This window comes from Pezoporus flaviventris, unplaced genomic scaffold (genome assembly GCF_033815535.1).
Source record: "Pezoporus flaviventris isolate CSIRO_AGI_PZ_B2104156 unplaced genomic scaffold, CSIRO_AGI_Pfla_v1 ptg000055l, whole genome shotgun sequence".
Taxonomy (NCBI): domain Eukaryota; kingdom Metazoa; phylum Chordata; class Aves; order Psittaciformes; family Psittacidae; genus Pezoporus; species Pezoporus flaviventris.
The window spans coordinates 7,360,101-7,387,858 of NW_026892603.1; the positions used below are offsets into that span (position 1 = coordinate 7,360,101).

A 27,758-nucleotide genomic window follows, 5' to 3' on the forward strand; every position below is an offset into this window, starting at 1 on the left:
GCCTGCAGTAACAACTTAAAACACTGCCAAGGAATGCTCTGAGAAGGTGTCATACCTCAACCACCCATGATGGGAGCCTGGTGCCAGTCCCTTGCATAGGTTTTGATTAGGGATAACTAGCTTTCTCCCAGACAACTCCCCAGCCCAGGCAGTGAGCTGGCACAAACTAGGAACTGCTCCCAGTAGGCAGTTTTGATGTGGCCACCCTGCTCTGGAGGGTAACAGTGCAGCCACATGGACATGGGCTGTTCCCCTGCCAGCTGCAAAGCAGCCCCAGGCACATCTGATTCAGCAGTACAGACACAGCTTTAGCCTGGCAGTGCTGAGGCCAGTAAAACCAACAGATCCCACCATGCTCCTCAAGAGGTGTATTCCCAAGTCAAATGCTTATTTCACACACTGCTTGGTGTGAAAACTTTGGCTGATAATCTTCCCTGTGATGTGCAGTTTTCGTATTGGGGTAGTTTTTTCCAAAAAATTATCACTCAGCCTGTGAAAACTCCAGGTGACAGAGTATACCATCTGAAAGGGACTAGATTTAGCAGTATGTTATCAAGCAGCATTAATATAAAGGTTAGCTTCAATGCAAACAGGTAAAAGTGTAAGTTCTTCAATTGCAAAATTCAAACTCCTTTCTCATAACCAAACACTCTGATACATGAATGACTTTACTTTCATACCTCAGTAAAAGAACTGAAAGGAACTTCACCTTCACCAAGTTTCCCATGCTTTCCAGGGAGGCAAGCAACAGCCAGAGATTGGTGGGCTCGTTGTTAATCCTTACTGTTTTCCTCCTTATTATAAGCAATATCACAACTTACTTCCAGTGTAAAAATTCCACTATTTTCTTTTTTCGATTTTCACTGTCTTCCCTTGTGTATCTAGTTTCCTGTTTTATCCATAAGCAATACTTACGAGTACTTTAGATAAAAATACTAAAACTGTGTTGTACTGAATACAACAAGAAGTTCCTTACTGGCTTAAGCAAGATACAAATCTGTCTCCTATGTGCAAATTTTCAATTCTACTTAGTAAAAAAAAAAAAAAAAAATTACCACTATACTAAGTATTCCTCATGTTGAATCTGTTTAGTTTTATTAACAGAAGAAATACCTTTCAAGTATCAGTGACGATACAGCAACAAAATTCCTCAAGTTTGTTCTCCACAGAGTATGCTACAAAAAGTACTCAGTGGTCTTTAAAAAGGCCAGTCATGGCATAACCAGGTGTATGTTCAATAACAGAGTCTGAAGGTTGAATGTATATTAATTTAGCAAAGTCAAAACGAAACAGCAAGAAAACTACAAAGCATTTAATAGACCCCCTCCAGACTTCTGCCTGTTCCAGGCAACAGAGTTACAAACTGCAACACGTTGGAATGCTGATCATTTTGTCCAACATTCTTTTTACTAGAACTACAGCAGTTTTGAGACTGTTTTCCTGCCTTTTCAAGATGCTTCAAGATTTTATGAGTACTTGTCCTACTGTAAGTCATTGAGACTTGAGCTCCTAAATCATCCTCCTCATTACATCTTTTCAGCAATCCCAACAAAGACAACTTTCCATCACCCAAAATCCTTCCATAATGAAACTTCCTGATTCTAAAAGATTTCTGGGTCATCCTCTATCCAACCAAAATACTGTTCTACACAAAACTTTGTAGAACAAATGCACCTTACTCTATGTACTGCCATTTTTCCAGCCCTGGGCTTTGATATATCAGCAGAAAACAAAACTTTAAGCAGCTCTATTGTAAAATATAAATATTTGTTTATAGCATAGGCTGTTCTTATCACAGAAAACAAAGACAATCCCAGCAAACTGCCATCAATGTTTCTAAATATAAAGGTCTATCACAACTATTTCTCGGGTCAAGCCTGGGAAACCAGCCTGCTGCTGAGGAGTGGCACCTGCTGGCAGAGAGGCACTTCGCAAGAATCAGATTCACCAATAGAATTAAAAAAAAAAAGAAAGGGAAAAAAAAAAAAGGAAAATCAAGAGTTCACATGACTCACAAAGCAACTTTCACTTCCTTCTTGGCTAATAGGATGATGATGCTTAACAGTGGAACTCCTTTCACTTAAAGCAACGGTACTGAATTGCCCGTGAACTAGAACGACACTGCTAGCACTCTGTAAACCACTAAGGACACAACATACGTTTGTTGTATAATTAAAACTCTTCACATCACGAGTCTCTTCAATAAATTCTTACAATGACTCACTGTAATGGATGTTAAAAAGCTCACTACTCCACTGAGGAGAATGAACTGAATTTAAAAATTCAACAGGCCCAGAGAACAACTGAGTGTCGTGATTCACTAAACACATTAAAATTAATTCTAAGCATTAAATCAAATTTAAACTACTGTAAATGAAGTACATGCATAGAACAAGTCATTCCACCATGAACCAGAATTTCCTTAATTTTAGAGCAACCTGCTTGTACCACAGCCTAAAGCCGACCTACGCTTTTGAAGAGGTGCTATCATTACAAGACACAGCTTCTGTAACTGTGGCAGACTATAGTTTTTTGGCCTAATATATCATGATGGATGACTGACCAACAGTCATCCAACTACCATTATCCAGTGTTGTTCTGAAATATCAACAATCACCCAGTTGTTAAGACTTTTAGAAGTCTAAGGGAGGCTGCTGTTGGTAAACACAAGCCGTGCTCACAGAAAAACTCAGCCCTGGTGTCCTTATCCCCTCATCGGGGACCTAGGCACAACACTTCCCAACTCCCTTCCAAGCTCCACTGCACTGGAAGCCCAAAGGTGGAAACCAGGGAGCTGCTGTGCACATCTCAGTGCAGAGCCCAAGACGCAGCCTAGGAACCATCACTGATGGGGGTACTAAGGGTATTTCCTTGGACAAGAAAGCTTGCTGGAAAACTTACATTACTGATCTAGATTACAAGATGAGAACTTGGAAAGAAAGACTACAATGGGGGAAAAGAAAGAACAAAATGCTATATGATATGTCAAAAACACACACCCATTACGGAGTACAGGAAGAATCATAGAATCATATAAAGTATTTAAGCTGATAAACGTGCCAGAGAAAAGCCTGAAGAAGAGCAAACAAAGCAAACCTGTCACGCTAGACTGTTCAATCGAAGACTATGAGAAAAAAAAGACTCCAAGAACTTTCCAACTGCAAGAAAATAGGAACTTTTACCATGCCAGAATCTGTTGAAAAATGTGGAGCATACGCTGACAGTTTATAAAGTTCCTACAATGTGCTTAGCATATTTTTGTCATTTTTTAAATATCGTGGAGGCTTGTGCAGAGTGTTTATCTCAGACTGGTTCTCCATTGCAGATTTGACTCATCTGCAAATCCAATTGTGAAAAGCAAGTTGAGTAAAAATTATCATAAAATTAGATAAGCACTCTAAAAAAGGAAGTGAGAAAGAAGAATACATGAGATCTCTTAGCAGAAAGGTCAGACATATTTCTCCAATAGAGAAAAATAAAAACAGGCTTCAGAAAAGCAAACTTTGCCTTAGGCAACCGCAAGTGCCAGGGCAACATTTCAAGGGACAACAGAGTGTTCTAAGTGCCCTTTTCCCTGTTAGGGTATTGAAAGGTAGCAGTACTAAACACTACAGACTACTGGGGTAGCTACTGCTGTGTTTCTCTACTGGGGCAGCAAACTATCCCAATGGAAATCAGAACCAGAAAGCATATTATGGAAACATTATGGCTACACCACGTGGAAACCACAATAAAGTTTTTGAATTAAAAAGACTCAAAATCTGTAGCAGTACACTAACAAATCTCAATCTGTATTTTAATAAATAACAAGAATATAATCTGTGAAAATTCTAGTTTATATTTGAACATCCAATATCTTGCTTGTTTCTAGAACAGGAACAAGCCTTCTCAATTTAGGTATTTGCTGCCATCATGTGTACACTTCAAAAACTGCAATCTTAGGAAGGACACCTTTATCATAATCAGCCGCCAGTCTAATATAATTCCTACCTCGATAAACATTGAATATACATAAAACAGCATACAATTCAATTCAATTCCAAAGACCACATGCTATCATACAAATCATACAAAACAAGAAAATGATTATGTGCTAAATAGTATTTGATGGTCCACAGAAAATAAACCAATTGCTCTGGTTCATTCCATGTAGATATCAACACTATCAACACAATTCAAAGTTTTCAAGTCATGACACCTCCAAAGAAGCAATGGTGATGGGGACTTAAGTTCAAATGCTTCCAGCAGGCTCCTTCTGCTTCAGCTTCAGAAAAAGAAAAAAAAAAAAAAAAAATGTTGCAGTAACCTCATGATTTGTTCACTTCCTCTAAATTACGGAACAGTTCAGAAAGAAGAAAAAATAGTATAAAATAGCATAACACTAATTCATCGGTTTTACATCATTCAGGAATTCACATGGAGCAAGGGAATATGCATCTACATTTGAAGGATCAGTTGCTAGCCACGCTTGAAAAATGGGTGCATGATCAATTCAGAAGGTATTCTACAGATTCAGCTAGGTACTGCAGGGGAGGGGGAAAGTGCATCATGCTCTCTTTCACCTCAGCCTGCTCTGTCTCCCACTAATACCCCTGAAACAACAAAAAAGGAGCGTATTAACCAGACTCAAGCTCCCCACATACCAGGAAGCCTAAAAACCAGCACTCAGTAACTCTACTTCTAGTATCACTTCTAACATCACTTCTAACTTACTTTTAGTACAACAGACATTTCATTACAAAGACCTCATGACCTTACTTAGAATCACAGAATCATAGAATAGTTAGGGTTGGAAAGGACCTTAAATCATCTAGTTCCAATGCCCCTGCCATGGGCAGGGACACCTCACACTAAACCATCTCACCCAAGGCTCTGTCCAGCCTGGCCTTGAACACTACCAGGGATGGAGCATTCACAACCTCCCTCGGCAACCCATTCCAGTGCCTCACCACCCTCACAGGAAAGAACTTCTTCCTTGTATTCAATCTAAACTTCTCCTGTTTAAGTTTTAACCCATTACCCCTTGTCCTATCACTACAGTCCCTAATGAAGAGTCCCTCCCCAGCATCCCTACAGGCCCCCTTCAGATACTGGAAGGCTGCTATGATTTCTCCACGCAGCCTTCTCTTTTCCAGGCTGAACAGCCCCAACTTCCTCAGCCTGTCTTCATATGGGAGGTGCTCCAGTCCCCTGATCACCCTCATGGCCCTCCTCTGGACTTGTTCTAACAGTTCCATGTCCTTTTTATATTGAGGACACCAGAACTGCACACAATACTCCAGGTGAGGACTCACAAGAGGAGAGTAGAGGGGCAGGATCACCTCCTTCGACCTGCTGGTCACACTCCTTTTGATGCAGCCCAGGATACGGTTGGCTTTCTGGGCTGCAAGCACACACTGAAGCCGACTCATGTTCATTTTCTCATCAACCAACACCCCCAAGTCCTCCTCCGCAGGGCTGCTCTGAATCTCTTCTCTGCCCAACCTGTAGCTCTGCCTGGGATTGCTCTGACCCAGGTGTAGAACCTTGCACTTGGCATGGTTAAACTTCATGAGGTTGGCATCAGCCCACCTCACAAGCGTGTCAATGTCCCTCTGGATGGCATCCCTTCCCTCCAGCATATCAACCAAACCACACAGCTTGGTGTCATCGGCAAACTTGCTGAGGGTGCACTCAATCCCACTGTCCATGTCAGCAACAAAGATGTTAAACAAGACCAGTCCCAACACTGATCCCTGAGGGACACCACTCGTTACTGGTCTCCAGCTGGACACTGAGCTATTGACCACATCTTTGCATGTGGCCACCCAGCCACTTCTTTATCCACTGAGTGGTCCATCCATTAAATTGATGTCTCTCCAATTTAGAGACAAGGATGTCGTGTGGGACAGTGTCAAATGCTTTGCACAAGTCCAGGTAGATGACATCAACTGCTCTACCCCTGTCCATCAGTTCCGTAGCCACATCATAGGAGGCCACCAAATTGGTCAGGCAGGATTTCCCCTTAGGGAAGCCATGCTGGCTGCCACCAAGCACCTTGTTGTTTTTCATGTGCCTTAGCATGAAATCCAGGACAATCTGCTCCAAGATTTTGCCAGGCACAGAGGTGAGACTGATGGGTCTGTAGTTCCCCGCGTCATCCATTTTCCCCTTCCTGAAAATGGGGGTTATATTTCCCTTTTTCCAGTTGTCAGGAACTTCACCTGACTGCCATGATTTTTCAAATATGATGGACAGTGGCTTAGCAACTTCATTTGCCAGCTCCTTCAGGACCCGCAGATAGATTTCATCAGGTTTGGGTTTATTTTTTCATTTTTTGTTTTTTTTTCCCATTTAGTTCTGGAAATGACCTTTAAAAACCTGCAAATTCAAACAATTTATTGGGCACTATGATTAAATATGTTTTCCAAATGGTATCTTTCAAACAATGCAGTTTGAAATTAGCAGCTCTGAGACACAGAAACAAAAATATTTCATCAGAAATTTTCCGCTCAGTGTATTCCCAGGAGTGAGCCACATAAACAGCAGGGTATCAATTAGAAGATGTATGACTGTAGATACAGTCAGCTTCAGTGTTAAAACAGCCAAAGCTCTTGGCATCACAAAAGGCAGCTAGAACAACATGAAGATTGATAAAGATGCTACTAAACACAAGATTATGAAGTCAAAATCTCAGGTTCAGCTTCTTGCAAAAAAACATATTAACTGACTTTAGTATTATATTAACATTATAAAAAAGCCTTCATCCATTAATGCATCCAAACATATCAATGTGTCCTAAGTAGAGCTCCATATTCAGATATGATACACAGATTCAAGGCTTCAAAAATCTTCCAGTTCGCATGTTACTTGTGCAGACACTTCACATTATGCTGCAAGAACAAAAAAAAAAGAAATTAATTCTGAAACAATTATTCAGATGTGCTCCAGATTCCATTTTAACTCACAGAAAATATCAATTTTGTGTCTACACAGGACAGAAAAGCACATCTATACAGTGTGCGCAATTACACCACTCATAATATTATTGCAGTAATTACAATATATGATACTTGACAGCACTTGTGGAAAGTTGGCAGTGTTTATAGTGGAAATGCACTGAAAACATAGGAAAACTACCATGCTTACAAAGCACTACAAGCTGACAATATTCACACAAGTACCAAACAAATGCTAGGAGAAATGTGTCAATAAAATAGAAACAAGCAGAAATCCTTATAAATTTGCAACTCCAATTCATAGTCAGTTTGTCAGTTTGACCTGCTACATTGTCTTAAAATACAACAAAGTTCAAAGATTTGTGGATTAGTTACCTCAATATTATATTCATCTGAATACATAACCTGGTATGATTCTCTAAACTCTACTGTAAAATAATTTAAATAATAAAAAAGACAGCACTGTAAAATGATTTAAATAATAAAAAAGACAGTACTGTAAAATACTTTAAATAATAAAAAAGACAGCTCCTGACAGAACATCAGGATGGGGGCAAAGCCACCAGAATACCCATTTCCTCTTTGTTTTGTGGGGTTTTTTTAAGTCTAAGATGAAACAAGAAATCTAACAAGATTCGTATTTGCATGCATACAACTTAAAAGACAATTTTTTGAGATACCAGTTTTCTTTCTGTATCCTGTGCCAAGTTAAACTTTCTGAAATGCCTGTACAGGAACACAGAAAGAGCAGAATCAGGCTAATTTGCAGCAGGTAAAATAAACCGTTCAAGTCAGAGTACTCAGGGATCTGAATGCATGCTGCCAAAACAATGGATTCCTGATCATTACAGCTCTAACTTAAAAGAATCTGGTGGCCCTAAGAATTATGTGCTATTAGGTATATAATTTATACATAAGAAAGGATTTTGATTTCCTAAGTATCAAACACATACACAAGTACTATGGTAAATTACCTAGAACGGTTACGCATATGCTCTCATATTGCTTGGACAGAATTTTATACCACCACTAGATGGAAACCTGAATTACCTTTTAAACTGATAACTGTAAATGCTCCATTGCTGGTTCTGCTTCTACCATGTCTGACCATTCCCATTTTTTTATTTAGAGATTGAAACACACACTGGCTGTCACAAACCTGCATCCATTAGGAAAGTATCCATGAGCAGGCATACACATAACTTCTACAGTGTCTTCAAATCTCAGAGCACCAATATAAATCTGCCCTGCTCATTTCCTAAGCCAGTAGTACTCAATGCAAGGAATATACTCTTACGCATCAGAGATCTATCCCACTTCCACAGCAATATAAACTTCTCCATCTAGGTTACAACTAAGAAAAATTACTGTATTCTGCCAACAAATTTCAGCTGGGGTTTAACTGATGCCATACATTAAATATCAAAAGCATCTTATATACTTTACAAATGCATGTAACAATCAAAAAAAATATATATTTTTATATATGTATATATATAAATCTATTTGCAAACGATGTATTCATACAAAGTTCCACCACCTCAATGGAATTTACCACACAGTGTATTGTGACTTGAGGTGACTGGCATACACAAGTGACTGACATTACTGTCTGATGTGACCCCAAAGACTCAGATATTATTTCCTGCTGTGTCAAAACAGTTGTAAATAAAAACTCCAACTGGCAGAGAGGCACAGTTATCAGGACAGCCATCTGACTAGCTACATGCAATGGTAGTTATGTTAATAAAGAGATAATTGTCATAGTAACATGACAGAAGCGTTAAGAGTACTAATGCCACAACTTACGAAGTTTTGAATTTGGAAAATACAGTAAAGGTCTAATGAAAAATCCTACATTTGCCTTTAAATCTCACTTTCCATCAATCCCAGACCACGCCATTTTTTAAAGCTGAAGAAAAAAAAAAAAAAGAAAAACAATGGAGTCTATTTACAGATAACAAAGTTAAACAAGAAAAGTTAATCAGATGCTATCTCACACCAGTAGGTACACCAAGAAATTACTGGCCTTAGCAGTGGGCAGATGAATCTCCAAGAACAATGCTTTCCAGATGAGAAGCACCAAATGTCCCTCCCTGCAACGGGCATGCGCCACACACAAGTTAGTGGGAATCCACCAGGTTGCCCCAAGCCTTTACGTATGAGAAGGCTCACAGGCTGCCTTTATTATCCACAGAAGAGGCACAGACACCATCTCCTTCTCTAAATCCAAATTTGAAGGAGCACTGAAAGGATGGAAGTGATACCATAATATGAAATGTTATTCCATCACTTCCAGTCATGTTTTTACCATGAAACTTTGCTATAGGGATCCATATGGTCAACCTTTGCCTTTATTTTTTTGGTCAAAGGGACAATTGCACATGAATGCTGGCTCAGGAAACTCACTGAATCATAGGTACACCAAGCTGCAATCTTACACAGGTAGACTTCAAACCTGACAGCAAAGAAGGCCACCATGAACACCAGGTCAGAGCAGCAGGCTGATTTCCTGTGGCTGGTCATACCCAAATCTCACATGTTCTCCAATTTCTCAGCCACAACTCCACATTTCTCAGAGAAGTGAGAAACTCTTTCCTGCCTTTTGAGAAGTATCAAAGAAAATAGAGGAAATTGTCTCCAATTTAGTTCTTACAAATTAATACCCAGTGAACACCCTAAGTGGGGGTTAAATACGTAAATCTCAGTAGGAATTTACTCTTAATAAGAGGGTTTTCATCCAGATAGCCATAAAAATCACTAAAAGCAAATTCCAGTGTATCCGGCAATGTTCCAGTGACATAGTACTCTTAAATCCTATTTCACAACTTTTATTAAAGTCATAAAATGGCAAAAACCTTAAAGTCATATTTCACTTCCAAAAAATGTATTTCTTTGTCAGGCAAAGAAAAGATCACTTATATAATGCACTTCACTGAAACTGAGAGCAGAATACAGAAAATCAGCAGCAGGTTTAGAATTACGCAACCTATATGTTTGCTGAAAGACACTACAAAGGGCAACCCACACGTCCCATCCCTATCCCAATCTGACTCCAGCACTGGCCAGAGCTGCTTCTTCTACCCATCCAACTTTCTTTGGCTATTTGCTCTTCAAATTCTCTTTTCAACATCTTGATGTATTTATCAGTGCCAGTAGCTTAAAAATAAATCAATAACGGGAAGACCTTAATAGCCCAAAGAATTAAGAAAAAAAAAAATCTGTTAAGAGTATCCACTCACAAGCAGAAAAAGATGTATCAGAACAACTATCCTGGGAAATAATGAGACCATCCCACAATCACCCTAGCAAACTATATACTACAAGCAACATGGGCAATGGAAAACAGATTTGATGAGTGACAATTATTTGCATCTTATCAAATAACATACCAAATAAAAAAATCAGCCATTCTTGAAAGGCTACATGATCAGGTTCTCAGATAGATATAATTCCACCTTAATTACCAATATAATAACCAGATTTGTTACCAGGAATGAAAAAAGTCACCTTTTTTCTGAGTACACAACAGCAGATGCCAGCTCCCAAATCAGTCTCAGTTCATTTGAAAGCTTATAAAAAGGTTTTCAGGGTCAGAGCGGCCAAAGCATTTCAAAGGCAATTTATTCAATATATTAGGTGTGAGAAAATGTCATGTAATTCTGCAGAATGATTCTGTTAATCTCAAAATAGTCCAGACCTTCCCATCTACAGGGTCAGACTTTTTAAACAAGCTAAGTATGAAATATTCATTTTCAAAATTAAAAGGAGAATTAACTTATATAAAACAAATTACTACTGAAATTACATAGCTGAATATTCTACATTGTATCATTTGTAACTTGGAATAAAGTAATCAATATTATCTTAGTATTACCTATTCTTAAGTAAGTATTCTCATAAACTACCATGAGATTTAGAAGACTTGAATTACTTCATCATATCTGTCAACATTAATTCAATAGCATTCCAATAATCACTATCAATCTAACTGTATCAGCCATCTCCTGTAAATGAGTACCGATTATTTTAATTAAAATATTAAATATTTACAAAATAGAAAGGAACATATATTAATAGTTTATATACTTAATTTGAATCTGATCAACCATAATTCCTGAACAACAAAGCTTGCTTTCCTTGTACTACTCTTTAACACTTCCCAGAGGATATCAAGACACAAACCATCAATCCAACACTAATTATAGGAAAAACACCTGAGTTTACATTGTTCTACTTTTATATAAATGTACATGTACATGGAAATTATTTCTATCAGTCTTATTCACTTAAGAAGTCTTCCAAGAATATTCAAAGGATAGTTTCCTCATTTTGTCAACACAAACAGGTCAGTTTAGGTTTCTCATAAAATGACATCGCCCATCTGTACAGCTGGGTTCTAACACTAAACCACTCAATTCCACTGCACGGCAAACAAGGTGATCCCTTCTCAACTCCTCTACGTGAAAACGATACAAATCATTCACATATTAAGACAATATCATTTAGGAGCCTTTTTACCTCTTTTCTGCCCGTTTATTTTTAAAGTTAGTCTTAGAAATTTCCCTTTAATACTCCATCCATCAGAAGGACTGTAAGAATATTCCAAATGCCTGCGCCCCTGTCTGAGAAACAGGCTGAGTATTCAGGCCCTGCACTGAGATTTGGGTTCTTCCCAAAAGCCATAGAACAGAATCTCCTATTAAGGAACTGCACCAACATAAGAAGCTACAGTTGCTTGAATGCCCTACAAGATTAAGATTTCTTTAACAGTTCATTTTAAAGCTTTTAACAGCAAAATCCTACAGGTTTTTCATCATGTATCACAAGAAATAAAGGGAGTTTGCTCAGCTTGTTTTTTCTGCTAAACAATAAATGCAGTTGCCTTGAATTATTTAAATACCAAGGTGGGGAGGAGGGAATCATAATCACACAATCATAATGCAATAAAAATGCCAGGCCTATTAACCAAAAAATTAGCAAATATGAGTCAAATTGGAGGACAAAAAAAGCATACCACAGACTATGAACTAGTATATTCAAGCACATAAAGGTCTGACTATCCAATAAAAGCCTGAAGAGTTTTAACAAAAGTAAGTAGTTTCATGTCAAATTAAGTCATCCTTGGAAATTTTCATTCAAAAAGCATATGGGATGGCTTATTAAGATTATACTTCATAGTGAAGTCCTTATAAAAAGTCAAGAAACACTGATTCAATCATTATATCCCTAGTCTTTACCCTCTGGTGAATATACAGTAAGATATAATATTTTAATATATATTCCTGAATACTATTTTTCTGTAACATGAGACATCATGCCACTCTGTACTAGACAACCTGCATGCAATAGAAGACATGAGAAAATAACTATTCCAGATGGAAGCTGAGTATGGCCAACATTGAAGTACATACAGAAAGGTATATGCGGAACTTAATGAACAAGCAAATAGGGAAGAAAAGTGCTTGACATGCAACGTACCAAAATACTGCTAACAGAGCTGTAACTTTGCATTTAACCCCTCCCCCTAAGGAAAATCAATATAAACACCATTTTGTATTAATGCTGAAGTGATTTGTTTGATTTGCTTGGTTGGTTTGGTTTTTTTTTTAATGTTTGCTTTTGTGTTTGTTTCTTTTTAATCAAAATAGATACAGAGGCAAGAAGTACAGTTACTATTCATGTATGTGAAGTAGCCTAACAACTGGGTGCTTTGTGGGCACACTGATGTGTTCTGCAAGAAACATTCTAGAGCCTCCAGCCTATATCTGATTTTAAAAGTATCCTGCTGCCCAGGAAGGGTGCAAAGAGGACTCCAACTAGAGCGTCCTTCTCTGTTACCTAATGTGTCAGTGACAACAGATAATGGTCTGTGGTGAGACACACAAAAATAGAAAAGTAGTTTGGCACAGGTTGTGGTAACATAGCCTTGAAAATACGGGAGTTAACACCGCTGTTAGCAAAAGGGAGTCTTACACCAGTAAACCTCTGTTCCACTCCAACCCGAGGGGGGATATAAGGACCTGTGCAGTGACAGATGGGTGAGAAGGCCATATGCACATCTTGATACGGGGGACGCCCTGACAATGCACTGCCTACCACCCCTCTGACTGGGCAACATGCTCCACCTCCTTCTGCTCAGCGGTATCCCATGCAACCAGGGACTGGTATGTATGTAACCTGCTTTGCATTGATATATATATATATTTGCTTTGCACTAATAATAAACAGACTGGAACATTGGATTGTTTACATTGTGTTTAGCGTCCAGTCTTTGTACATGCAAATCCTACAAGCCTGGAACACCTAATCAAAGTTGCCTACAGTCCACCTTCCTCAGTCATCTAGTCCAAGTTTTCAAGAGGCTGGAAACCACAGCACAGTGTAAGATACAGTGTGAGTCCTACAAGCCAAAAATGTGGAAGTCCAATTTAAATTCCACCCTGATTATTCGGGGGAGGGAAAAAAATCCCAGAATAAAACAAAAATTAAAGATGAGAAGAGCCACATCAACTACATGCTAATACCCAGTATCTCCCAGCATCTTGTTAGAAGACAGACATATTTGCAAAGTTCTTTATATGCACACGCTCAAAAGAGTTATTAGTTTCCTTCATAGCTAGCAGCACTAAACATCGGGTTTCAAAATATGACTTCTGTTCCTTGAAGTCTAATCTTTTCCAGTTTTTCCATGTAATATACAACATTTTAAAACTGAGAAACATTTTCACTACTTGTTTACTGCACAGGAATGACTAAAGATATTTCAATATAAACATTTTCTTCCTTTTCTAAGATTATTTTAACAGAGATTTTAGCACTGAAAATAGTAACCTGCAACTTGTCTTTTTACATCATGTTAAAACTGGAAGCAGTGATGTGGAAACATTTTGGCAATATCAAGTAAACGGCAATTGAGAATTACAATACCATTAGGTACATCTGAGAGACAGATACAGATTTTCCCGATCTAGGGAATCTATTAATTGGCAAGAGGCAATTAAAGTACACCTAATACCAGGCAGTGTTCTCCTTGCTGCCCCCTGATGCCCCAGCAGTAGAGAGCTGCTTTACCACTAAGATTCCAGCTACAGCAGGCAGAAGGCATGTGTCAGATTTCCACACACCACCCTTCTGCTGGCAAAGCGGGAGGCACTGCACGCTACCTGTGCCAACCAGCCTCCAAGACTGAACAGCATACAATTTTCTTCCACAGAAAACTACCAAAACAGCAGTTCAACAAACACAAAAATCCATGGAAAGCTTGCCTGTAGGTCAGTCTTTTGCAGTTGCTTTCATGTTCATATTTGACTTTTTCCTCTGTGAAGCATCGCTAACATTTGCCTGTGGATTTTGGGGGGTCTATTAACATGGTGGCATCTGATGGAATCAGGCATGCAGGGAAAGCACCTCTGTAGTCTCCTTCTTCTGCTATTTGTGAAACTCCTTACATCTTCATCATTTCTACATAATCTCCTTTTCTGTCTTGGTGAAACTGAGCACTGAATTCAAGGGGTAAGGCGGCAGGGGGTAGGCAGAGAAGCAATATTCACATGAGACTTGTTACCTTAGGAAACACTCCAAAAAAATGTCACTCAAAAATGAAATTCAAGTTCACATGATGGTCTGAGTTGGAAGTGACCTCAAAGCTCATCCAGTTCCAACCCCCTGCCATGGGCACGGACACCTTCCACTAGACCAGGCTGCTCAAAGCCTCGTTCAACCTGGCCTTAAACACTGCCAAGGATGGGGCAGCCACAACTTCCTCGGGCAACCTGTACCAGTGTCTCTCATCACAGTGAATAATTTCTTCCTAATGTCTGACCTAACTCTCTCTTCTTTCAGTTTAAAGCCATTCCCCCTTGTCCTGTCATTACATGCTCTCGTAAAAAGTCCCTCTCCAGATTTACTTTAGGCCTCTTTAGGTACTGGAAGGCCATTATAAGGTCTCCCTGGAGCCTTCTCTTGCCCAGGCTGAACAAGCCCAGCCCTCTCAGCTCATGGGGAAGCTATTTACACCTATGTATTTAGCTAGCTATAATTATGCAATTAGCTATGCATGTAGTTATAAATATATACATTTATATAACATATTATTATAAATTATACAGATAAATGTGCATCTATTTTTATATATGCATATATAGCTAATTATGTAACTTGCCATTCTGCCATATATACTTGTGTATAACTGTATACACAAGTATATAATCACACATAGATAGTACCAAGGACATATGAACCATAAAAGACAGCCTGCCCAGAGATGCAGAATTATGGGAAATTTTGTAACTCTTTAACACATTCACCCTTCAGAGGAGCGTGCTAGAGGAAGCCAGCCCAAGCACTCCAACCAGCTGTTCACCCTTCAGTGGCCACAAGCAGGGAAGAAACGAGCAGGCATTTCCTATCTCCCTTTCTATGACACGTGTCCTTAAACAAAGCGAAGTCCGGGAGCTGCTACCTCTGCTTCCACAGGTAACAGCAGGTCCGGCTGAAGGCCGGCTTACGAGTCCCGCTGACCGGGGCAAGCGCCTGGGCCTTGCGCGGGCCTCCCCGGCGCTCCTGGCCGGGGGAGGGGGAAAACAAGCGGCGGCTGCGCGGCACCCGCCGGCAGCGAGGGCCGGGCTCGGAGCCACGCCGCGTACCCACGGCTCGGGAGGCGAACCCGGTCAGAGCGAGCCCCGCGGGGCGCCGGGCACTTGCCTCCCACTCCCGCAAGAAGCGCTGGGCCTCGGCAGGTCCAGCCGCCTTGTGCTTCCTGAACTCCTCCTTCACGTAGCGGTCACCCAGCGCCCGCAGGGCCGCCGGCAGCGCCCGGTGCAGTAGCAGGATCCGCCGATACAGACGCCGCGCACCGCCCGGCATGGCGACGGCTGAGCTGGGCCCGGCAGAGCCCTGAGGCGGCCGTACCGGGGGCGGGGCGAGGGGGCCGAGCTCCAAGCAAGGCAGGGCCCCCAGGTCTTGTAGCGGAGGGAGAGATGTCCCGCTTGCCAGCTTCAGTGACTGCGGAGTGCAAGCGCGTCTTGGAACTAAAGCTCTGCTTTATATCAATGAACCATAGAACACCAGGTTGGAAGGGACCTCAAGGATCATCTGGTCCAGCCTTTCAATCCCATGTATTTCAATTCCAAATTACAGTACATTGCAGAAATGCAAAATTAAGAGACAAACAATGACAAACTCATCTGTTTGAATTTTCTGTCTGGCTGTATGTCTGTGTGCATAGAATCACAGAATAGTTAGGGTTGGAAAGGACCTTAAGATCATCTTGTTCCAGCCCCACCTGCCATGGGCAGGGACACCTTGCACTAAACCAAGACTCCATCGAACTTGGCCTTGAACACCACCAGGAATGGAACATGCACTTGTGTATGTGTACACCTGCATTTTAAAAATCAGATGCTTTCATTAATGCAGTAAGAAGATGGTCCACTGAATGTTAATGAACTTAACCTTAAAAGTGAAACCAGATAAATTTAAAAATAATCAGAACAAGAATATTCTCTGTTCTGTTAATGGAGTACTGATGAACAAGGCTTCCAATTAAAAAAAAAAAAAGTAGAACAAACTTAGAGTCTGCTGAAAATTCATCTGCACCATGTTCGTCTGTGCAGTCTTTAAAAGGTTACCCAGAAATTCAGCTGCAAATACTACTTTTAAAATAGGTAGAAGGTGAACAAGCAATTTGCATCGTTTCAAAAAGATGTGTGCAGATGGCAGGGGTCACGATAAAAAATTAAAACCCAGTTAATTTTTAGCTCTGTTTTCACCACCAAAGGAACAAACCACACTTTGTGCCTGGGCAGAATTTGGTACAAATTAATTAGTCCGCTAAAACCAAACTTAGATTTAATTTACCTGCACTTTTAAGCATGGGTGACAGATGAGAGGAGACGTAGTAAGAAATCTCACTGCCTCCATGTAGCTGCCCAGGACTTTGTGCCATCTCGGTGTTACCACCAAGCTCTGCTTTGTTACCTTCCAAGTACCTTCATTACCTTCCAGGTACCTTCCTTACACCTACAGCCTGAGCTCCAGCTCCCCAGTTTTCCATGAATTTTTTTCATCTGCTTAACATCACATCCAACCCACCCACATGGAAAAATCTTCAAATGTCAACAGTTACGGCTATTTCAGTAAAAGCAGAGTCTGAAGATCAGGCGGTGGCAGCAGTGACGGAAGCTCTGCCTCATCACGGGTGCCTGTTAGGCTCCCTCCAGCCAATCAAATCACTGATGTTTCAAAACGAAAAGGAAACATTTCCATAGGCCCAGGGAGCATTAAGCTTTGTCAGAATACTCAGAAATGCCCTAAAAATGCACTAAAAGCCCAAGTTGTTATTTGGGAGCAACAGAGGAAAGAGCAAACTACAGACTATTTTACTCACTACCCTTTCTTGATGTTTATTTATTCTCCTAAGTACTTCGGTGATGGAAAACTGACGTTCCCAGTAGCACAAACATTAAAACTATTGTAGTTTCACTTTTTTCTCAGTCTCAGTTTCCAGTTCTCTTTGTGCCTGTGATGCTCTCAACAGATGGACCCTGCCAGGAGAGGCCTGAGCCTCAAGTTGTTTGGTCTTGCTGTTATTTTCAAACTGTTTTCTACAGACATTTCTTTAAGGAAAGATTTCTAGACTTAATGCATTTTGTCTACCCCTGTGCCCTTCAGTATGTTCAGGTTTTTTAAAGACTGAGGTTAAAAACCTCATTTGCTTGATCAGTTTTTGCATTCACTAGCAGAATTTATTTAAATTTATTTTTATATAATGACCACCATACTTATGTTGCACATTGATAGCTCTCTCCTTGCTGCATCCACCCTGCATGGTTTGTAGGAGTCCTTTTCCTTTAGTGGCCTGCTTAAGCCCTCTACTGAATGATTGCTCTGTGGATCAAATACTGACCACAATGCATCAGCCAGCTCTGTGATCTTTAACAATTTTTCCGCCTTGTCTTTCTGTCCACAGAGACCAAAACCCATTTTGCCCATCCTCAGGGGCAGGTGGCTCTTGCCCAGCAGAAGAGAAGGATTCTTGCAGTATCTGTGCATTACTGGGTTGCTTCAGCCTTCACTAGGCACTGACAGAGGAGCAAAGTAAACTCCTCACGGAGCAGAAGATAGAGCTGTAAGATCAGCAAGCAGCTTGGTAACAGAGTAAATTGTCAGCCTTTGCTCATTAATTGTTTTTATATCCCAAAGTCCTCGAAGGGCTCTGCAGTGTCAGGGAATGTGTAGAGGCTGCAGAGGTAGTTGAATGGCATATCCCTTGTGTATGGGCACAGCAGAACTTGTTAAGATATGATATTAGAGGTATTATTTCCTTACAATGACCTCTCAGTCATCAGGACTCAAAATAGCTATGCCACAGCTGGAGTCCAGACACAATTTTAGCTAATGTGTGTGAGAGCAGCTCCTCCACTTGCCTCTTGCAGACACCTGCCTGTGCTTCCAGGCAGCTCTGCTCCTGTGCAGGGCACTGGGGCATCTGTGCTGCCGACCCCAGTGTTCCATGGCCTGGCAGCACTAAAGAAGGAGGAACCTCTGGAGAGGGATTCATCCCACCCCTTTTGGGCAAGTAGAGGCAGTTAATACCTTCTTTTTTTCAGCTGTCAGTAGAAGGATATGGCGGGGTATATATGATTTAGATACCACATAAAGGATTTTTCTGTATGCAGCTGGGCTTTTGAGCACTGGCTCAGTGTTAGTTATGCTACAATCCGAGTTGATCTTACAAAGAGACCAGAGTATCTCTGTGCCATATTCCGTAGCGCCTTTGGACCTGGGGAGGCAGCATAAGCTTTGCCATAGGACAGCACAAAGGCAGGCAGTGGCTTAGCCAATATACTAAATTTTTATTTATGTGGCTAGGACTCTGTGACTAGCATCTCAGCCTTTCCCCAAGGATACACAAGAGATCTGTGGTAAAGCATAGAGGCAAAGTGCTCTAGTTGCTTAGCCATCTTTCTGAGCTAGGAGCAAAACAGATTTTAACCTTGTGAATCTGCCAGAGTGGCCATGTTCTTTGCTACAGTCCTAACTCCAAATGTAGAAAGACTGGAGGAACATTTTCATGTTTATTTTTTTCTTTTATCAGTAATGTGTTGACTAAAGAAGATGAAGCTGAAGTATTTATTCAGCTGTTATAATTGCTGTAATTTTAAAAATTATCAAGAGCATCCTGAGTGGAGTTCTTTTTGTGAATCAAAATAAATTATTAAATATAGAATGCAATGACATCCCTTTCCAGAACTGCTGATAGTCGTGACAAAGCTAAATTTTATTGTCATCTGGAAAAAAACAGGATAATCTCTAATCTTCTTCCTTAAACTGCAGATAAATCTTAAAGTATAGTCTAATTTTCTGCTATTAAAGAAAAATAAAAAACAAAACCATATATTCCTGTGTCTTTTCCTGTTTTTGCATTTTGCAGATAACAAAATGCATCTCTTACTTCAGAACTATGAAATTTTTAATAAACTCTCTAAATATTAAATAGATTCAAGACAGTTCCTTTTTGCATACTATTCCAGACCAGGCAGACTCTTCTGATTCAGAAGCCAAGCCAGAGATCTGTTATGACAGCACAAATTGCTGCTAAATATTCTGCGGCATCTTCCAGTGTGCCTCATAAACTGAAAAGACACGGAATTATCCCTTCTTTGTGGGAAACAACTGCAAAATGAATAGTTTCACGAACAACTTAGGAAAAGCTCTGGGTAATTGGAGGGTGCTTCTGCCTGTGTCAAAGTGAAGCAGAGCTCTGTCCTTGATTCAACAGGAGCAAAATGAGTCTTAGCATGGGACGGGGACGGTTGCTTCAAAACTCACCAAAGAGTTGGACATGCAAACTGTTATACATGGATGCTGTTAAAAAATGGACCAGCTCTTTCCCCAAGGCTTGGGGAAACATAAGCTGATGAAGGTACCAACCATGTTTGCTGTTGGCTGCAAAGACAGCTGTCAGTGCCTGGCCCAGATGAAACTGGCATCCTTCACACAGGCTGTGCCTGGTGTGCCCCAGGCTGGGCAGCAGGGTACACAGAGCAGGACAGATGGTTTTCATTCAAAAGCTCCATTTCAGTGAGGAAAAAAAGATGCTAGAATAAATGCTATTTGGTGTAACTCATCTGAATGGCTTCAGGTTCTCATGTGTGCATCTTGTAGTATGAAACCAAATAACAGTATCTTTTATGAAATAAATAAATAAAATACATGATGATTTTGGAAGGGAGAGACAGCCAGCTGCTCCTGAACTTCAGTCAGTTGCATTCTTGGTGTGTTGATAGCTTTTGGACATTAAAAGGAAGTTCTGCTTTGGTTCAACTTATGCTTGAGCTGCTCATTCATTGCAGGATTTCTTGTTCTTTCATCTGAAGCATATGATCTGTATCATCCAAAACACATTTTTTTTGACATTCAGAAGAAGCAATTCCTGAGGAAGTTCTGCTTGCCTCCTGCAGACTTGAAAGATAACACATGCATTGGAAATCTTTAGGGAATTTAGCTGCCAAACTCTGTCAAGTTCTGTTTGAACATGTGTGAGCAGAGCTTTGCAGCAAGCCAAATGTAGGCAGCTTCCCACCAGGCTCATACGTGGACCTTCCTGCTCCACAACTCTCCTCTCCTTAGTCCATTGCCATATTTCAAGGCAGAGAGGCACCAGTGCTTCTCAGGTGATTGTGAAAGAAAGACAGTTGCAAAGAACCTCTGAGGGTTTTCTCTAATCTCATTTTCAGAAACATCTGCTATTCAGCTGAAACATTCTAAGTTCAACTCTGTGAACTGATCCAAAATTAAAATGCTAGGTAGAATGATTAAAGAACATCAAAACTCAATGTAATGACAGGCAAGATATTTTTAGGGGAAAAATCCTACACCTTCATTTATAGGCAGTGGTGCTAAATCAGACTGTGAGCTGAAAAACTTTTTGTCCTAAAGCTATTATTGGTTTCAACAATCAAAGAAAACATCCAAAAGATGGCCTATGTTACAAAACAATCTTTCTACTTCTAATAATTCAAACAGAAATTGAAAAATGTCAATATGATCTTTGTGTGTCTTCTCGTTCATGAACAATCTTTTTGACAAATCCCTACTAATCCACTTGGTTACTCTGCCACTATGCTGTTCTGTTCAACCACATTAACATTCTATAAAAGCTGCAATTTCTCCTATTAACTCACATAAAAACAGTTTGAAAGATCATGTTTTGTTATTTCAACTATAGTATAAAGTGTGCACCATTCATGGGTAAATCTTTGTTTTGCTGGTCTACTTAGTAAGTCATTGTAAAACGTAAAGCTATGCAAAGATGCTTCTGCAAATCCATTGAAATTGCTTCCAGAAGAAGACAAAAAGTGCACATAAGTTGTTATGCTGATGATTGTAACAGAGGGGAGAAACAGAAAAAGGGAGAAGGTGGCCAAACTAAATAAATGAATATTTTGAAAAGCTGCAGAAAAGACCATATGTGTGCAAATGCAAAACCATTCACCAGCCTTGGAGCATCAGGAGGGGAGCAGAAGCAAGCCCCTTCTGAAAACCAGTGTCCATGGATCCTGGGAGTTCCAGATGACATGCTGTCAGGCCCTGAAGTCTAAACTCAGGGAATAAAACTAGCTAGGCTACATCACTTTTAAACTTTTATCCCAGCTTCACGTTAACCCAAGGGGAATTTAAAACACAACATAAACATGTGCCTAAATGAAGTTAGAAGAAAGCTTGTTGTCCTGTCTCCTGTTTTAATTAAATATGTTTTATATGAAAAGCATAGCTTACAAATGCAAGCTATGTGGTTTCTCTGGCAGCATTGCAGGTCTAAATAAACACACTATAGTATTATTTTGTTTGCTTTCTTCCCTAATTAAGTTTTAAAAGTTTCCTCAGCTCTCTGTGTGGCTGCTTCAGTTTTGGCAGCAGTACTGTGGCAAAGGGGACTGGGAAGAAGATTATGCTTTCTCTTTTTCTTCCATCCACCGAGTAGACCAATCACAGATGGATTGGAAATCCCTTCTCATTTTTTTATGATATAGACGTGACAGACTACAGGCCACAAGGGAAGCTTGAGCCCTATGGATCACACTGGTGTGCGAGCTCATTCCCTCCCACTGGGAGAGAAACAAAGCAGTTAACAGCACTGATCTTGGGAGGTGCATGTAAACACCAGACTGTGCTGCACACTTTAGAGAATAAATCAGAACTGAAACACAAAATTTGAAGACAAACATTAAATTTGTCATCCTTTGAGCATGTTTGGGTTTCTCCTTTTACCTTTCTCAGAGGCTACAAGTTTTCAGGTTCAGGTCTTTGCTGCGTTTCACAAATCTGATCATCGCCTGCAGTTTAAAATGAAGCATGTATAATCCAGTGTCATTGAACATTTTGACACAAACAATATGCTATCAGAAAAGTACATTTCCCATCTCAGACTCTTCCTAACATTTTGATAGCCCTCTGAATGCTGAATGCATCCAGTCTGTCCAGGACAATTTATCATACTGGCCAAGTACTGGAATACATAACTGGCCTTGCATTAAAACACTTGACATAACCTTTGATGTGAAGCGCTGGATAGGCATCTCTTGTCTCTGTCTAGTTTCTGATGTTGTGATCAATCAGGAAAACAAATCTGATATAAAACTCTAACTCTGTAGCTCTGTAACTGTTTATGCCTGTTTGTGTGTGCTCCCTACACTTCAGGCTGGTTACTCATCCTGAGTTTATTATTCACTGGATCTGGTAATATCTGGGATTGCATTTCTTGGTAGTCAGGATTTTCCTTTCTGGTTTCTTGATGTAACATCATGTATTAATGGTTGAGATTCAGGATGGAACTGCAGGATACCACATGAAAAAAATGTAGCTTTAGTATAAATACTCAAGGTTCCTTAAACACATTTCATCCAACAGCGCAATCACTGTTCATCAATTCCTCCCTCCGCCCCCTTCCCAAACCACCTGAAGGCAGGATAGGTAGTGATCAAAAGACATGCTGCATTTCTTAGTATTGAAATTATCACATCTGTGAAATATGGTTTTTAATAATGAGTTTATTGCTGTTTGCTTTGTGAATTATGGCTTTGCACTTCTCCTAAACCAAAACAAAAGTTATTTACAAGGTGTCACAGGAATCATTTTTAGACTGAAAAACAAGTCAGTTAGCGATCTCAAACTCCTCACTGATTTGGGAAAGTGCTATTTGTTATTTTACTTCTTTGAGACTTGATTTTACACTGAGATGTTGAATGTTCCTGTATGCCATGGAACAGTGGAAGCTCCAGGTGCACAAAGCCCTTCAATTGCAAAAGCAAGCTGTAGAAGAAAAAACTATCAACTGTTTCAGTCTAACTTGCTAGATAGTAGGATGCTCACAATCTCTTCAGAAGAAAAAGTTGGAGACTTTCCACTGACGGGAGGTAGCCACTACAAAGTGTCATGCACTGTTTCTTTTTTTTTTTCCCACCATATATAAATTATATCACTCTTATATCAATCAATACGGTAGAAAAAAATAATGTATATTTTACAATCATTGACCATGAGTCTTGAAAGCAACGTGTTTAATGATGTGATTATGTACTTCTGGAGCTAATGGTGAAAACAGCATTCTGTAGGACAGCTGATTTTTCTGTGAGCTCTAAATTTCAAACATTTGCTGCATCATGTTGAGAAACTGGAGAATCCCACCCAGGTCTGTGGTACAGTCTGTATGTCAAATGTCAGGTTGTTTAAGAAATGGATACCCAAAATTAAGCCCACCATTAAAAAATAGCCGGCATTAATATGTCACAAGTCTTACTGCGATCAAAGGATAGTTTTTTTATCTTTTATGCATGGAGCAGCATGAGCATACCATGAGCTGTACTGGAGGGGGTCAATACTTCAGAAACTCTTCAGAAGGAGAACAACTGTATCCCTTTTGTTGTTCAGCTTCATATATCAAAATTTTGCTCTTCATAGCTTCCAGAGGGCTTTGCTGTGACTCATTTACTGTCTTCCTGCACTCTGTGTTCAAAGTTATGCCCTGGGAGCAAAACTTCTCATTTAAGACCTGGATTTCAAAGTGCTCTAAAATCCACAGGCATCTCCAGCATGTTTTGAAAATTGTTATACCTCATCAGAGCCAGGGGCAACACTGTCCATGCAGGTCTGAAGTCAGTTGGTTTAGTAGGTCTTTAGATAATACCCCTTCTTTTAACCTTTCCAAGAGGACTGCATTTAACATGCTCTTGAATCCACTGGGATATGATGGTGGTCTTGAAAACTCAGCCATGACAAGGATTTCAGGACAGTTCACATTGCAAATCTGGGGTCATTCCCCCTCCCCTCCCTACTTACAGCAATTTTTAATTATCTTTTCATGAACAGCTCATGAACCCTCAGAGAAATCTGAAAGTATGAATCCCATGAAATAGGCACGTGTTACAGTCTGATACTGACCTCTGCTCTTTGGCTGGCCAAACTGATGTTACTGAAATTTGGTAGACAGCCAGTTCAGAAATACTTACCAGTACTGATTGACTAGAAAAAGAGTAAAACAAAACTGAAAATTGCTTTTCTGTTTTTCTGATCCTAGAAGTGCTTTTCTGATCCTAGAACACAAATCATTTTTTGTTGCTGTCAGTAAATGCTTTCAATTCCTGCTCAGCTATTGTCTGTATGATACACGTGCTGTTGTACAAGCAAAAAGACCACCAGTAGTGTGTGCATATATATGCATATACCTATTTTTATATAAATGTATATACATATATATACACCCACATGCCCCTTCAAACACACATACGCCCATACACACACACATAGACAAGTGCACAAACCTGTTGTGTTATTGTAGCGGTCTGAAGTAATGTACCAAAACCATACTCCTCTGTTTTACTTTGTAATCAGATTTTTTAAGGTTTTTTAAACTGTGACTTTTTTCTTTTTTTCTAGTAATTCATCCCAGTACTACCCCCAATGTAAGCTGTACCCTGTGCGTGTGTACTTGACACTCACCAATTGCTTTGCATGCTTGCATTTCAAAATGTGCCTTCTGCTACATCAAGATTGCCTGTGAGTACTACATCCCCATTCAGTAGATGGGAAGCTTAGGAAACAAGGACATCCTGCAGACCTAGCACTCAGTAAGACAGTGGCAAAGATGACACAATAACTTAAGACTTTCCTGGGTCCCAATTCAGTGCTTTAGCCAATAGCTCATATTGTCTTTGAGGTTTGCACAACTTTGTATTAATCCACACTGTGCCAGTGTGATGGCTTTTATTAACAACTTTTTGGACAATACCTCGTTGTTGTGTGATGTGGCCCATACAAAACCATTGACTTATGGGAAGTTTGGTAGAATCTTTCTATATACACTGTAGAGTCTCTCTCAATAAAAGGAACATGCAGTTGTCAAGACTTGAAGCCTTAACCCTAAAATGAACAGAAAGATGTTCCCACAGAAGGTTTCCAAATGCCCCAAGCGGCAAAAGACTTGAAAGATACTGATTGTCTCTGACTGACATTGAGTAACAGTATGTCTTAAGGCAAGATTAAACAGGGAAAATAAAACAGCATGACAAAAAAAGAGTTTTTTCCCTTACGCTTTAGTAGTTACAAAATATTCTTCTGGCTCTTTAATTGCAGCTTGCAAAGGCTCTATACTGAGTCATTTAGTTTCAGTAACAGCCCTGTCCTAGCCTTCTTATTGGCATTTACTCCTATGCCACCCACATTGAACTCCAAATCTGGATCCAAGGATTGCTGAGCTGTGAAGACTGTATTTGTATAATTCTGCCAGTAACCACCCATATAACCTCAGAAGAATCAAAGAGAACTAAAGATATGCTGAAACATTCAAAAGTCATATGAACACCTCCTACCGGGAGGTGATCACAAGTTTAAGGATATTTTATATGTGTCTTATTCCATTCTCTGGTTGGTCTTTCCAGGGTGGACAAGGATGGGAAGAGGTCAAAGATGAGTGTTTGTGTTTGGTCATTTAGCAAAACAGAAGTTTTATGTTCCATCCATCTCACTTCCAGATGGTGGTAAGTCAAATCTCAGCACTGTGCCACACTGCAGCACCAGAGGAAGGCAACTGAGTGTTGCCACAGGATGAAAAAGCATGTTTAAAAGGTGATGAGGAATAAAAACTGCTAAGAATAATTAACATGGCTATGCTGTTCACCCATTCCACAGTTGGCTCATTCACTATCTAGTAATCATCCCTTCCTCAGCAGCTGTGTCTTCTTTTTGCCTGCTTGCTAAAGAAAATTAAGAGACATATCCAGGGCCAACGAGAGGTCAAGGCAAGAGCAGAGCACCTCCCTCTCCTGGCTTCACCCCTCACCTGGGGAGTTCCCATGTCTAGTTTTGCCATGTCCCAGGGGAGTTCTGTATTTAGGCTCCACAGACAATACTCTAAGGCTGGAAACAAACTGTTCATCACTTGAAGTGTCTGAATTAAGTGCCCTAAGGACGGTATAGGTTTTGTGCTCCCGAGAAGCAGGTCCTTCCAGGGTGTCTCAAAGTGAGCACCCAAAGATGAATAAGGCCAGCTCGTTCCTGAAGTGTGTCCAGATGGAGACTGCAGCTCTGTGCATGCAAAGCTTTCTGGTTCATCTCTACACACCTTTGTGAAAAAGATACATCTTTATGCATCCATATATGCAAGCAGACCTCAGTATTGAAAACAGGAAAACAGAAAATTATGTGGAAGCCCTCTCCCAGCTCTGTTTACCTGGCAATAGCAGTGATCTGGCAAACCTGAGGACAAAATGTTCTTCTGTGTTTTTAACCAGGGTGCTTAACCCTCCCACCTTTATTTCCTCAAACTTTATGAATGTTTTTCAAGCATTTAGCTGCCTTTCTGCATTTCCTCATTCTCCCAACTCAGACAAACAAAATGGATCAGTGAGTTTCAGGTTGAAATAATTAATTTCTCTCCATTTTTTCTCCCTGGCTCCCATGCACAAGCATAAGGCTGCATTGCCTGGGATGCATCGGCTGTGTGGAAAATGTTTATTTTTAATAAAGATACATCAAAATCCCCTCTATCCACTGGAAATTATAAACACAGAAATATCTCCATGAGTTTTTGGTTTGTTAAAAACCCCCTGTGTTTACAATTACAATGTTTAGGTCCCAGTTTGACATCACACTGTCGCTTTAAACAACCCAGGCAATGCAATGCTTTTCGGAGGGTAAGTGAAGGTTACCACTGGCTGTCTTCTTGCTGCCTAAGAGATTCAACAGATTTTTTGGGGTCTGGATGAAAAAAAAAAAACAAAAACAACGCATCCTTTACTATCTGAACAAATATTTTTAATTAACAGTTCCTATGTAACCAAGTTCATAGGAAATGTACGTAGAAGTCAAAAGAGGGAAGAGAATACTAGGGGGACTCTGCAGAGTGTTTGATTATTACCCGAAATTACTGTGGAGTGCACCCATGGACATTTACACATGTCAGCATTAAAAGCAGAAGTTTCATATCAGCACTAAACAGGGACACAAGTGTCATGCTTATGGTTTTCAGGCTGCATCTCAGTTACTGCAGTGAGAAGCCACTAGTACACATGACCACTTGCAGAAGCTGTGGTGGCATGGTAATGTAGGACAGCAGCCCAGAAGTCTGTGTCTTAATTTATGTTTTATTCTTTATTAGGTGCCACTGTGTTTAACATGAAAGTTCACATCCCATAATAGCTCTGTTTAAAGAAGTTACATATATCGGAAAATATGGAAGACATTTTCTTGCTCTTGGTTTTTTTTTTCTCAATACAATATAGCCATTCAGAACCAAAACCCAGGATGTCATACCCAAAC

The 27,758-nt window shown here is 40.1% G+C and overlaps 1 protein-coding gene across 1 annotated transcript in view; it reads right to left on the reverse strand.

The window, feature by feature from the left end:
• Nucleotides 1–15,875, reverse strand: part of SDHAF3 (succinate dehydrogenase complex assembly factor 3) — a 34,154-nt gene extending 18,279 nt beyond the window's left edge. The window contains exon 1 of the mRNA XM_061469298.1: nt 15,645–15,875. Coding sequence (XP_061325282.1) covers nt 15,645–15,806 — 162 coding nt within the window. The 5' untranslated portion in view covers nt 15,807–15,875. The remainder of the gene's footprint in view (nt 1–15,644) is intronic.
• Between the last annotated feature and the right edge of the window lie 11,883 nt (nt 15,876–27,758).